This window comes from Hesperophylax consimilis, chromosome 7 (genome assembly GCF_061612785.1).
Source record: "Hesperophylax consimilis isolate HC1 chromosome 7, BYU_Hcon_1.0, whole genome shotgun sequence".
Lineage (NCBI taxonomy): Eukaryota > Metazoa > Arthropoda > Insecta > Trichoptera > Limnephilidae > Hesperophylax > Hesperophylax consimilis.
The window spans coordinates 6560724-6576227 of NC_142842.1; the positions used below are offsets into that span (position 1 = coordinate 6560724).

General features: G+C 37.0%; 1 protein-coding gene across 2 annotated transcripts in view; it reads left to right on the forward strand.

The window, feature by feature from the left end:
• Positions 1–2084: 2084 nt before the first annotated feature.
• LOC149422233 (uncharacterized) overlaps positions 2085–15504 on the forward strand; it is a 33364-nt gene continuing 19944 nt past the window's right edge. Inside the window, exons 1-3 of one of the 2 annotated variants that reach the window (XM_089633172.1) lie at positions 2085–2178; positions 3022–3103; positions 10683–11446. In XM_089633172.1, the coding sequence (XP_089489298.1) occupies positions 3074–3103; positions 10683–11446 (794 nt within the window). In that variant the 5' untranslated portion in view covers positions 2085–2178; positions 3022–3073. The other variant, XM_089633171.1, reaches the window with a different exon arrangement.

Genomic DNA, 15504 nt, shown 5'->3' on the forward strand with positions numbered 1-15504 from the left:
CGAGACATAGGACAATACAATGCTCCGAGCGACCTGACATTCAGATACACACATAGACTACCAAAACACATCCTCATGGACCATGACCACATATGGCACATACCAGAACTAGACGCGGACGAATAGCGAGCAGTAGGTATTTCCTAAACTCCCGACCTTCTTCCCAAATATATAATGTTTATATATCTATTTATATAATATTGAAGTGAAACTTCTTTAGGCGCGTAATTCGGGGACGGAGTAAAACCGAGTCAGGATCGACACGAAAATGCGGGTACCCCCACCACCGCTCACCGTTCACTGTCCCTCTCTCACCATATGCGCTTGTTGAGGTGGGGGAGCCGCTCACGAACGTTCTCTCCCGACACGGGACAACAATCGATGCAGTTTTTGCACGATTCATTAAGGATTTAAGTGCTCATGTATATATCTCGCACTTTAGTTACCATAACCCAATTATCACGACATTAGGAAATGATATTCATGAAATTGACAATGAAAATGGCACATGATTGGTAAATTGTCATTGTAATTTCTTTGTAATTTTTAATTGTAATATTGTTATTTATGTAATATTGTATACTTGTGAATAAATTGAAAATTTTTGGAACTATACATTAATCGAACGTCATTCATCTATAAGAAAATATTAGAAAAAGCAAATCCATGCTTCGTCGTTGAATTATTTAACCTCTAATTTTCAAACTAACCTAAGAGAGAAAATAGAGATGATGAAATGAAAATAGAGAGAGAGGAATACTAGAAGTTTCACTTCTGTCTTGCGTAGGCTTGACACACCCACTTTTTTTTATAATTTGTATGTATATGTATGTTTATTTTCTATCTTCCCATAAGTATATATTAACATAAAAACAGACACACACACACACATCTCAAAAATGCAGGACATCATATACCGATGTTACTGAAGGCCGCAAACGTTTCAAGTTGACGTTCGGCCGCTCCTTCCTGGGTAAGGTTTTCTGCGATTTTCCTTACTCCCAACGGCAAATGCGGAAGGACTCCAACAAAAGGGCGCAGCCAAAATTTCCTTCCCATTCCCAACACAACACAAACAGACACGTATGTAGTATATGGCCGCTGTAGGTCGCCGCTGGTGCTGATGCTGGATGATGATACATGCAATTTTAGTAGGGTTTTTAGGTAACAAATTTTTTCCCTACCGAGAAAATACAAGGCCTCTAAGTCTATAAAAGCCAGGTAATATTTGAATAAACCCATATGAGGTAAAAATTGTGAGGCGCATATGACGCCGTTCTATTTGTATAAAGAACATTAACTTTAAATTCAGTAAATTTAAATGATTCACCACTTCATGGAATATAAGAATCTAGAAAATAAATAAAAAAAATACCTATCTCTCATAGCGAGGTTGAGGACCGACTGATATTTGGGGCTTATGAAAAAAAAAACGAGTGGAGATAGTAGGAAGAATGTTGCTAAACAGCATTTAAAATGGAAAATGCATTGAGAAAAGCATTTAAAATGCAAAATCTTTCTTAGAAAAGCATTTAAAATGGAAAATACCCATTTTGCATTTCCATTTGAAATGGATTTATTTGAAATAAAGCACATCTCTGCCCAAAAGTAATTGAGAAAGCTGAAGTAAAGGTAATTAGTAAGTTGTTGAAATTGGCGAAACTAGATATTTGTGCTTGAGGCATCTGTTGATGACAATAAGTCATCCGTATACAATACATTAAGTATGAATCAATAGGTGCACTAATGGAATGTCACAATGTAATTAGATTTAGGACATAACAGTGAAAAGTTAAACCCAATTTTTGGCTTCATGTCTCATCGAAATATAATACAAAAATGTCTCCGGTAACATTTTTTTCAACCAAAAACAAATAAAAACTGTGCTATATATGTACCCAGTGGCGACGTGTGGTGAAATATATTATTTACACATTATTTAGTTGTATTTAATTGAAAAAGTCACCGGACCCCGCAATGTGAGGAAATCTCCACCAATTGGCAACTGCGTGTTACTCTTGATGCGGTCAGTACATGTTTTGTCTTGTTCACGCACGATAGATGTTCCGTAGGAGTGAACAAGACGACATGAAACCTGAGTAAACAGCCTGAAACTGGTACGACCGTACCGTGCAAACTGCAAACTGCAAAACTACAAAAAGTTGTTGGCAAAGTCAGGTAAAGTGTTGGATACTTTCGCGGAAATACAACCTGTCAAAGCGCATAATAACCTTTAACTTATTTCAATAGTCAATACTTAAATGTCAAACTTTCACTCTTAATAGTCTGCTGAAATCACTTATTTGCATTTAATGTCTTTTAACCATTAGCATTGTTGATTATAGCATCACCGACATCTGTTCAAAACACCTATTAGACTTTTAACTTACCTAAAAATGTTAACAACAAATCATTATCACATTTGATTAAACTTAATGACAATAAATAACAACTCTGCATTTACGACAATGAAAAATATTGAGATTCAATATTTATTTACGTAAATAATAATTTACGCGAAAATTTGCAAACTTTTGACAGAACACCGATATGAAGTTTGCGCATAATTCGCGTTTGTTATATTTTTCATAAAGTTGTTGTTTATTCGTTTATTGTCAAAGTTGAATCAATTTTTTTAAATGAGTATAAAAAACATTGGTAAATTGATAAGTAAATTTTTAGTGGTGAATAAAATGAATCCCTTGTCAAGTGTTTAAAAGCTTGGGATCTGGAATTCCTTTCAGTGTTTATTGACTATTGTAGTTGGTCATTCGGAAGTTGTCTTATCTTTGGGCTAATATTTATTAATTTGTATTATCATATCACTTTACCCCTCATTCCTCTGTAGCATAACTCGCCTGATAAATATGTATATACTTGTCTAAACTGTGCGATGTGTTCTTTCTGACTCTTTCATTACTTTAACCAGTACCTATATAAGACAGCCCTTTAAAAGTATTATTCCAGATGAAAATTTTATTATAATATCTTGTTTATTTTGATATCCATTTGTATTGGCAGGATTGAGTGAAAAATCAAGAAATATTGAACGTTGGTAACAATAATACCTAACATGGGTGGTTCAAACTCCAAGGAAGAGGAGGTAAGCGATTATACAAATGATTATTATTACGATAAACTTGTCGAATACCGCTGCACATAAATAGCACTTGGTTTCAACTTAATTAGTACAAGAAATAACGCTTTATGCGGTGGGAGATAGTAAAAGATTAAAGTTCCATTTTTTCTCAATCAAAGTAAAGTTCTCAGGTTAGGAAATACGCATAAATTATTGAAATATAACAAAATTAACCCTATGAACCTATTTAGTGCGACTATCGTGTGCAACTTAAGTAGTTGTCAAGTTGAGAAGTTACAATCAAGTCTTGTATTTTTAAAGAGCCTTTGCATGCAGCGGAATTCGACCAATTTACCATTATTGCCCGTTACACCTAACGAAGATAATTCATTTTTATTATCATTCCCAAATTTAAATTAACTAACTCACCATCACACCGTTAAGCGCAGGGGTAGGCAGAGAGGGCGGACCGCCAAACAACTCGGTCTTGGTACCTGATACTTTTCTATTATTCCTACTCTTGATATATGCCCTGGTTGAGTATCTGGTTCTCTTGATCGTACCATGTCTTCCTCGGACTTCTTGTACCATTCACATTTGCGTGACAAGGGCGGCCCAATGCGGGCGCTCTTGGAGGGGTCCGCTATGGGCGCTGAATTTCCAAGGCGCAAGGCGCTATTAATACCTAACTGTTCTAACACATCACTCTTGATATATATATTTTTTAAACGGTGATACACAAATTCATCGGAATATTATTGATTACAGTAATCACCTACCTAGAGTACCTAGGCGTCTACTGGTTTTGACAAGGGGCGCCAATTTAGTCACGCCAGGCGCCGTTTGACTCAGGGCCAGGCCATGTTTGCGTCATATATTCTCTTTACACTCCTTTCTTCGTTCATTCGCTCTACATGCCCAAACCATCTCAGCCTCCCTTTCTTAATCTCACTCATTACGCTTACATCAGCCTTGCATTATTATTATTGTTTTACATTCACATTTCTCACATTAGCATGTATGTTTTAACCGCAGATATCTAATTTCTACTCTCAGTCCACTTTCATCCTTCCTCTGTCAGTTCCATGCCTCACTGCCATATATCAGGGTAGGTACCAGCACTCCATTGGACTGCTAACTTCGCTCTCAAATGTTAATGGATAATTTTATGTTCACCTGAACTTAAAAACATTGTTTCAAAATTGAGGAGCATTTTGACAAGGATAAATATTTACCCAAATTTTTTTTTAAATTCATATTCTTTATGTTGGTGTCTACGAAATGGCTAATTTTAATAAATTTTCAAAATCAATATATTTACTAGATTTTCAAATTCTAAAAAACAAAAATCATTCCGGCTTAATGTAGATATCAAGGTACTTATTTAATTATTTCGTTCGAATTTGATTTCGCTATCAAAAGAGCCCAAGCGACGGATGCCTGAATTTGGATTCACCCAATCGACAACCCTACTGCAGTATAAAACGTAAAAAACATTTTTTTCAACACGTCTATTTTCTAATGGCTTTTAAATTTTTTTTTTTTTTTTTCTGAGGATTTAACCTTCCTACCCAAGAACTGAAGTCGACAACTTTACCAACCAAGCCAAATCGCGATAGGATTAGACTGACATTAAATGCGTATATTAATTGCTGTAACATCAGCGAATATCAGAGAAAAGTTTTCTCATCCTCGTGTGTACGTGATTGACACCAAAGTCTCAAACCGATCGGATGTCAGGAAGTGGGTTAATTTCCACTTTCAGTATTTCCATTAACTCACTGACACGAAAGTGAAATTTAAATAGATGTATTTAACCCTTTATTGCTCGCGTGGGGTGTTATACACCCCAGCACGTGTTTGAGCATTACGAAATAATAGAAAAACAGTTGAGTTATGTTATTTAGTCAAGAGCAACGCTCGGTTGAGAGTGTTTGGAGTGCGTGACGCCCCACGCGTGCGTTAGCGTAGTGCGAATTGCGGGTGAGTATTATATGGAGGTTTTCCTGGATCAGGCCAATCACTCACATATAAAAGATGCCACATTTGTCCAAGAACAAAGGACAGAAAAACAAAAACAGTATGTTCCAAATGTTATAAACATGTGTGCAATGATCACATTACTGTGACCTGTCAAAAATGTGATGAAAAAATCTAGTTGTTAAGAAAAGTTTATTATTATTGACTATTCTGTCTGAGAAACAATAGAATGCGTTGCTTTTATATAGGTATATAAAAATCATCTATATAATATAGGTTTACAAAAACACATGTGTATTCGAATGCAACATTGTGTCAAAATATCAAACAATCGGTTAACTTTCGGAGATATAAGATTTTGAACAAACGAACATTTAAATTTTTATTTATATAGATTATTACTGCTTGCCTCTAAAAGATTACTGTTGATTAGTAAGTAACCCTAAAGATTATCACCAATAAAAGGCTTATTTTGCAAGTATTTGGTGTTTATTTTCACATAAAACATAGAAAACCGAGGTGCGGGGCACCCCATGCGAGTACTTACGTAAGTTTTTAGGCGCGAGTAACTAAGGGTTAAAAATGCCAATTATATTCAAATGATTTAAAAACTGACAGATTGTTGAAATTATACGCCAGTATTGCGTACAATTTTATTTGTGATATAAGTAATACAATAATGTTTTTTGTTAAAAGATAATTACACAGACAATCAGAATTGAAAACCGTTTTGAAAACCTTTCGACTGAAAACCGTTAGTAAACTATAAAAATCATTAGTGATTTAGATCCAGATTAAGATTTAGAAAACAAAAGAAATAACCTACGCATTTCAAATATAGAATAATAATTATTAAGATAAAATAATTTTGATCCCACTTGTCTGATATGATTTATACTTATCAAATCCAATTTTGAGAACTTAAAGTTCATTGACGCAATAAGCAGAAATATTTCACATCACTTCACGCACTCACCCATTCACCGACAACCGAAATTAGTATGTTTAATTGATAGGTTTGAAGATTGTCTGTATAAACTATTAAATTATAAACTCGTAGTACTAACGGGAAACTGGTGAATCTACAACACATTTGGAGTTGATTTGGTGGTCTAACTTTATGATTTGAGCTTTCGTTTTCGAGTAAATTGAATCCAAATTTGGAATTTAATAGATCAAATTTAAAAAAATCATGCTAGGGGTTAGTAACCGCTGTTTCACGCTGAACACGTCTCAACATGTTTACCGTCTCGCTCGATGCTTAGAGAATGGCTAAATGAAAAAAAGATTCAAGGAGCGTAATTCATGCTCAATAGAAATTAACAATTTGACTGAGCATACTGTGCGCATGGTGTGTGGACGCAACGACGAACACGGTTCCAAGTCAACATGTTCGAACGAGCCAACACGCCGAGTACGAATATGTGTGTTCATAGCTACAGACCCGGCTCCAAAGGTTTTTGACCCTTCAGTTGCCGAAAAAAATTGAATAATAAAAAAAAAAGAAATGCCCAGATCGATTTTTTTAGGTTCTCTATGTAAAGTACATTCACATGTTAAATCAATAATATATACATTGTAAAAGTGTCTTTAATCACATTACCCTTTACATACTCTTAATCACATTACCCTTTACATATACCATTAACGAGCAATATGGACAATCACATTTCCCCTTTACATATTTAACGAGCAATATGGACAATAGAAACCAAGTAGATGTAATCTACACTGATTACTCTAAGGCATTCGATAAGGTAAATCATTTCATTCTAATTAAAAAATTAAAACAATTAGGCATCCATGGTGACTTACTCCGGTGGCTCACTTCATACCTTTGGAGTAGACTTCAAAGTGTCTTAGTTGAAGGGAACAAAGTCCAACTTCTTCTCTGTGCCCTCCGGTGTACCTCGAGGTTCTCATTTAGGCCCATTATTATTTAATGTGTATATATACGATATTCACAAATGTTTTTTACATGCTAATTACCTAGCATATTCAGATGATAAAAAATATACTTAGTTATTAAATCAATCAACCACTGCATTAAACTTCAAGAGGACATCAATCGTCTTTTTGTCTATTGCGAATTAAACAAACTTGTTATTAACATCGCAAAATGCAATAAATTAACATTTACAAGCAATAAAAATAAAATTTACTTTGTATACACACTAAACGGCACACACATCAATGAAGTAAAATATATCAGGGACCTTGGGGTAACACTGGATGTTAAATTAAACTTTATCCAACACACTTGTAGGATCTTGGTAGTGTGACAATGAAAGATAATGATGGTGTTGTGTCACAGTGTTTATTTTAAGTCAGTATAATTGCGCAGTTGGGAGTTGGTTCTTGTCCGATGACGATGATATCATGTGTAGACGACGATGGCGGCGATGGAGTCGTGGAGACTGGCCTCGTGGCTGCGTTCAGCACTGATGAAGACGAGATACGCTCATTCCTGATCAAACTTGACATAATCTCAAACAAACAACATTGATTTTTTGCCAAAAAGATCCACGATTACCAATCTCATTCTTAACATAGATAACTGGACAAACGAGTGGGACAAACGAGTGGGACAAACGGATTCCCACTGACGTAATTTATCTCGACTTCGAGAAAGCCTTCGATACTGTTCCAACCAATAGACTGTTGGCTAAACTCAAATTCCTTGGCATAAGAGGACGACTTCTCGAATGGATCAAATCCTTCCTCACTGAGAGAAAATTACAAGTTCGAATTGGCAACCAACTGTCATCTGAGCGAAATGTGACCAGTGGTGTCCCTCAAGGATCAGTTCTCGGTCCAGTTCTGTTTATTTTGTACATCACGGACCTGTATACTATAATAAAATCAGACTCCAGCTGCTTTGCAGATGATACAAAATTCTTTGCCAACCCACACACTCATCACAACCAACTGCAAAACGATTTAAACTAAATATATCAATGGACAAATGATTGGCTTCTAAAACTCAATGTCGAAAAATGCACTGTCCTACATGTTGGAAAAACTAACCCTACACTTGCCTACAAACTTAATGGAACACCTCTAAAAGCAGTGACATTACAACAAGACTTAGGAGTTACCATATCACAGGACTTGAAATGGGAACCACACATTGCTGGAATTGTGAAAAGAGCAAATTCACTAACATATCTAATCAGGAAAACCTTCCTTGACCTAACACCGGACATGATGTTAAAAATATATAAAACATATGTGCGACCTCTCCTGTAATACGCTTTCCAAATATGGAGTCCTTACTTCGCAAAGGATATAAATCTGTTAGAGAGAGTACAGAGACGTTTCACTAAAATACCAAGAGCTCTGAAAGATCTACGATACGAAGATAGACTCAAGGAACTAGGATTACCAACCTTACAAGAAAGAAGAGAAAGGGGTGACTTGATCGAGACTTTCAAAATTTTATCTGGACATTACAGTTGCCCTAGCATCCAAGAAATCTTCACTACTAATAAAAGTATAAATCTCCGTGGACACTTAAAAAAAATTACCAAAACGCCTTTTACATCTATTCCTAGAAAACACTTCCTTGCAAATAGAGTAGTGGATGCTTGGAACAAACTCCCACAACATGTCATCGATGCAACAAATATAAATCAATTCAAAGCTCTATTGGATTCACATTTGGAGAGAAGAAAGGACTTAGTTCAAACTTAAAACAACTCAATTACTGTCAAACTCGTTGTGAAATCAGATATGAGCGCATCAGCAGAATGCTGCCTGCTCATTACATAATAATAATATAATGACCCTAGGAGCGGTGACGTAACCGCTACACACTGACGAAATCATTAACAAAGCCAATAAAATGCTGGGATTTATAATTCGCATAGCAAAACCCTTCCACAACATAAACACACTATATTCCCTTTACACCTCATATATTCGCCCGCACTTGGAACACTACACCTATCTGGTCTGCTTTATACCAAGCCCATATTGAAAGAATAGAAAGAATTCAAATGTTTTTTTAAACACATTAATTATAAACTAAACTTACACTTCTCAAATTATACCGACTCCACAAAATTTTTAAATTTCATAATTTTAACTCCCTCCAAACCCGACGTCTAATTTTTGATCAAATCTTATTGTTTAAACTCCTAAATAATGGTCTGGACTCACCAGAACTTACCAATTTAATAAATCTTCATATTCCGTCTAGATCAACCCGACAATCTGATTTATTTTATTTACCCTCGTGTAGAACAAATATTCGAAAAAATTCCCGAATTCCTCGTATATGTGCACAATATAATACAAAATTTTACAGCATTGACTTTTTTGGTAATAACCTAAAGAAATATCGATATGAAGTAATGCGTACGATCGATTATTAATATGAGAGTATGGAATGTATCGGGAGCATCTCATATCCTCTTCCTATTTTCCTCTTCCTCTCCCCTTCCTTTAACACAAAATTAATTTTAAGATATTAAGGGCGGCTTGCACCAACTATGGCAAATTTTATCTTAAATTTTATTTAACTAAACGAATTTAAGACCTTAAATACATTTAACTTAAATGCGTTTAGTTGCGTCCTGCACCACGCAGTTCGGTGGCAATTTTAGTTAAACGTCATTAACGCGTTGGTAAAACAGTTACTGCGTGGTTACCGCCATTAACGAGTCGATAAACAGCTACGATGTTTCATTTTACTTGAAGTGTCAAAGTATTTTGTGATTGTGTGTGGTTTAATAGTGTGTTCATTTATTTTATGAAGAAAAAGTTAAAGCAAATAGACATAATGATGAAATTAGACAAAAAGAGCTTCTGTTGTTGGAATTAAAATTAAAACAATTATCCGAGTAATTTTGTTTTTTTATTTCTTTTACATATTATATTGTTTTAAAGTATTATAAGAATGCTGTAGGTATGATTAGAAGTTTATAACCTTGCAAAGTACTCCTCGATAAGGAGTGTTAGCTCCAAGTTACGAGCACCTCGCTGATGTTTTTATTGGTGTTGAATTTTAACTAAGGTTCAATTTCTTGCACTAATAATGATTTTGTTTCTTTACTGAGACGAAATCTTCTTTGAAACTTCTTTGCACTGAGTGTTTCAAATAAATTTGTTCTTGTGTTTACTTCTCCGACTATAAACGGTCTACTTATATATAATTTTTTTTAAATTTTATAATTTCTTCATCATCGTGAGAATACAAATCCCAAATGTTCATTGTGAATACAAATTAAAATGAGATAGATTTTAACCACAGTCAGAAATCGAAGGGATAACCTAAAAAAAATTGACATTACTGCTTTATGAGTAGGGCTAAACACGTTTAACTCGGTTAAACAGCCCCTTTTGGGTATTTAACTTTGACAGTTCTTTAAACGCATTTAACGACTTAAATTTTGTGGTGCAAGACGCCAAGTCGACTTAAATCAAATAATGTGTTTAAAATGATATTTAAATCAAATTTAACTTATGGTGCAAGCCGCCCTAAATCTTCATTTCCAACGAACTTTAGCATAAGAAACTTATGTGCCTTGACTTCAGTTAACTTGTATAGTTATCATTGTATATTATGTAAAAGCTGTTTGTTTCTTACAAAAAATAAATAAATATTCCTTTTATTTTCTAGGAAAAAGTAAACGCAGCCAGAGAAAGACAAGAGTTATATATAAGGCTTGAGATAGAAAGGGAAATGACTCGCCGCCTGCAAAATGAGCTTTCGAACAAGCAGCGTCTAATTGACCAACATATCAAACGGACAGAAGAAAAACGAATTCAGGAAGAGCAGATTAAAGCACAACAAAGTCGGGACGAGCAGGTAAAAGAACAACAAATTGAGGATGAGCAGATTACAGCACATCAAATTCGGGACGAGCAGATTAAAGCACAGCAAATTCGGGACGAGCAGATTAAAGCACAGCGAAATCGGGATGAGCAAATAAAAGCACAGCAAATTGAAGATGGGCAGATTAGAGCACAGCAGATTAAAGCACAAAAGAATCGGGAAGAGCAGATCAAAGCCCAACAAATTCGGGCGAAGCAGATTAAAGCAAAGCGAATTAAGGATCAGCAAATAAAAGCACAGCAACTTCAAGAAAAGCAAATTAAAGCACAGAAAATTCTGGAGGAGCAGATTAAAGCAAAACAAATTCGGGACGAGCAGATAAAAGAACAACAAATTGAGGATGAGCAGATTAGAGCACAGCAAATTCAGGATGGGCAGATTAAAGTACAGGGAATTCGGGATGAGCAAATAAAAGCACAGCAAATTCGGTATGAGCAAATAAAAGCACAGCAAATTGAGGATGAGCAGATTACAGCACAGCAAATTCGGGACGAGCAGATTGAAGCACAGCGAATTCGTGATGAGCAAATAAAAGCACAGGATGAGCGGTGAGTATTATATTTAATTTTGCGATTGTTGCTTACTTACAATATTTATTTCTTTTGGTTAAAATAATACATTTTTAAATAGGGCATAACACTTTGTGGCTTGACAATATATTTTTTAATAAAACAATTCTTACATAGTTTTAAACCACTTTTGTATTATGCCTACATAGATTTGGTGGTACTCTTTCTTCCTCATACAGTACATAGTAGGTACTATAGAAACAATTAGTTAGCAAAGTGTTCCAAAGCGTAGGGTTCCTTAGTTCCTACCCAAGCGTCGCACGTTCAATTCTTTGCTAGTAAAGCCCTCCATTATTTCACCAGCAACATTTTCCTCTTCTATAAGTAGGACGAATTAAAATATTGATAGGTTATTTGTAACCTGGTTATTTTAAAAAAGAAATAAAGAAAGTAGTGTTGACTGCAGTAGATGTTAATTCTATAGTAGTACGTAAGAATCGAAGTTAAAAACTAATAATGTATTATACTTAATTAAAAAAATGTAATAATTTTTAACACTATTTGCTGATTAATGAGGAAAGACTGCGCGGCCCTTTTCACATAAAACTTTAATTTAGATTTGATTGTATTATTTTGTATGTTAGTTTCTTTATTCCTAAATGTCAGTATATCAGACTAGATAAGTTTTATTTTTATTTTATTTTTTTATATTTACTCCACACAGGAGGCCCTGAAGAAAATAATTTCCCTCAGGGCCTATGTCATCTTTGGGGATGCTGTGTGGAGGGTCTTTTTGTGGAGAGGAAGGAGTGAACATGGGTCTTGAAGAGTCCCATGTTGTAGGAGGGAGGAAACACAGAGGCCGGCAGTTCGTTCCACAGCCGAGCTGTTGAACTTAAGAACGAATCGTAGAAGCGACCCGTTCTCATGTGACAAGTGTCAACTGTGTACAAATGTTGGGCGCGCGTTTGGCGTGTATCCCGGCTACGCACCGGTGCCGAAGGGATCAATGACGCTAGTTCCTCAGAGCATCTTCCATTGTAATACCGATAGAACAAGGACATCATACCTACCTGACGCCTGTGCTCTAAAGATTGCAGTCCGTTTGTTAAGATTGGGGAATCTATCAAACGGACCGCCCGTTTCTGCACAGAGTCAAGGGTTTTTTTCAGGTATTTTGGGGCTCCAGACCAGAGATGGCTGCCAAATTCGACAGTAGGGCGCACTTGCGATTTGTACAGGGTGAGCAGTTGTGTACTATTAAAGTATCTGCGGGCCCTGTACAGTACGCCCAGCTTCTGAGAGGCCAACTTTACTCTGGCTTCGATGGAGCCCCCGTACCTGAGCTGGTCACTTATAGTTACACCAAGCATATCAATGGAAGGCCTGTTCGGAAGATTGCTTCCGTTGAAGGAGACTAGATTATCATTTGGATCCCTTTTAGACGTAATCAGACAGGATTGGGTCTTTGAAACATTAAATTCGACGAGATTATTTTTACCCCAGGAGGAAATACTCTCGAGATAACCGTCCATTCTCTGCTTCAAAGCCCTCTGAGCCGTTGGAGTTTGTGTGCCCTTTGGGGTCTTATCAAACAAAAAGCTATCATGAACTGTACTGTCATCCGCGTAACAATGAATCGGAGCACATGTCAAAAGGTCATTGATGTGCAACAAAAACAAAGTCGGAGACAGAACCGATCCCTGTGGGACGCCAGCATTTATGGAGTGCGAGGAAGAGGTGAAACCGTCAGCAACCGCCTGAATCGACCTATCCCTTAAAAAGTCAGCAATCCACGTACACAGGGATGCGGGAAGTCCGTAAGAATGCAATTTGTTGACAAGTCCTCGGTGCCAGACCCGGTCAAAGGCCTTGGATATGTCTAGTGCGACCGTTTGGGTCTCACCGTGACGTTCCAGGCACCGCCCCCAAACATGCGTCACATATGCGAGAAGATCACCGCACGAGCGGTTCCGCCGGAATCCGTATTGACGGTCGTTGATAATTTTGTTTTTCTCGAGGTATGTGAGCAGTTTGTCGTTGATCACACGTTCCATCACTTTGGACAGAACTGATGTGATCGCTATGGGGCGGTAGTTGGCCGGGTTGGAGCGGTCACCTTTCTTGGGAATAGGGTGAATTACCGCTTTTTTCCAACCAGAGGGCACAGTGCCACACTTCAGGGACATTTTGAAGAGCTTTGTAAAAACTGGAACTATTTCTGCAGCACACCTCTGCAATACCAGGGCAGGTATTCCATCAGGTCCACTAGCTTTGTTAACATCGAGCCCCCGTATGACGTGGAGTACATCCCGATGCCGGATCCTCAGCTTTTTCATATAGAAGCCGCAGTGAGGAACCGACGGCGGAACAGCACCCCCGTCGTCGGGGGTTGAGTTTTCCGCAAACATTTTCCCTAATAGGTTAGCCTAGTAGTCTGTAGTAGGGAATAGCTGACACAGGTGTCGATGAGGCTCGCTATCCATCTCATCGCCAGTCCTTCGGTGGCGCAAAGAGAAGGACGGAACATTAACAATGTCGAATTGGTACATGGAATGTTAGAGGAGGATGGAAAGAAAGATGAATGAATTGTGTGATACAATGGTGAGAAAATGTTTGGACGTATTTTGTATAACAGAGAGTATGAAAAAGGGAGCGGTACAATGCAGCATAATGATAGGCTCGTCATTTGGTCTGGGAGACCCGGTACGGAGAGGGATTCTCAGGGTGTTGCAGCGCTACTGTCTCCCAGAATGGTTGAATGTATGTTGCAGTATGAATGTGTAAGTCCGAGAATAATGTGGATCAGATTCAAAATCGGTTTGACAAAGGTGTTTCTTGTTATTTGCTATGCTTCTGTCAATTCTGAAAGCAACGAAGGGAAAGATGATTTTTGGACTGGTGTGAACGATGTAATAAGACCAAAAAATATGAATGAAAGGATTGTAATGGCAGGGGATTTGAATGGGTGGGTAGGAATTAGACGTGACCATTTTGAGTCGACCTTAAGTATGTTTGGAGACAAAAGAACGAATGACAACGGTAACAGAATACTTGAAGTATGTTTGAGTGGAACCTGTTTTTTACTTTCATCGATTATAAAGGTATCCACCAATATACGTGGGAAAGAGGAAATGAGAGGTCAATTATTGATTTTGTAGGAATTGACTCTAGGTCGAGAGCCGTTTTCAGAAGGACTGAGGCTGAAACTGCCCACTTTTTGGTAGTGTCGAGAGCAAACCTCTTTCGCGGTTGGCGCTCTAAAGCGAAAACGGTATTAACTCCAACAAGAGTCAAAATAGAAAAGCTGCAAAACGTTAATGTGAGAAGTAAGTATGTGAATTGTGCAGATATGAGATTGAATGAGAAGGAAATGGACGGTCTAAACATAGACGAAACATGGAACCACATAAAAGTGCGTCTTTGTGAATCTGCTAGAGAGGTTTGTGGAATAAGTACGCAAGGTAGGAAGAAAGGAGATGCATGGTGGGAGGATGATATTAAAGCACTGGTCTCAGAGAAGAAGAAAGCATGGTTATGTCTGATAGCGGCTGGCAGTGCTTCCAGGATCGAGCGAAAGAAGTGTAAAGAGATGTAAGAAAAGAGTAAGAGTTGGTGTGAAAGAACGAAAAAAACGCCTGGAAGAGGAAGAGGGAATCAAAATGACAGATCACTTCAAAGAAAACATTAAACTGTTTTGGAAGGAAGTCAAAAGGTCCAGCAGTGGTCCAGAAAACAGAAGCATGAGAGTGATAAAATCGAAAGATGGAAAAATATTGACGAATGAGGAAGACATAAAAGAGATGGATGAAGTATTTTAAGTCTTCGAAAGCGATCCGAGTGACAGTGAATCAGATATAAATGATGATGGGGTGAATGTTACTGAAATAAAAGATCGATTAAATGTATGAAGAATGGTAAGGCTGTCAGTTTCGACAATTTTGCTGCTGAATATTTTAAAGATCTTATTATGCAAGGGAGAATGTCAAATAATAGTTTGCATATCTGTATATAACTGTTTATTGATGATTCAATCACAAATTGACGTAACTAGCAGTTCGGTATATGTTTTCTACATTGCTCGATCGGCGGAAGTA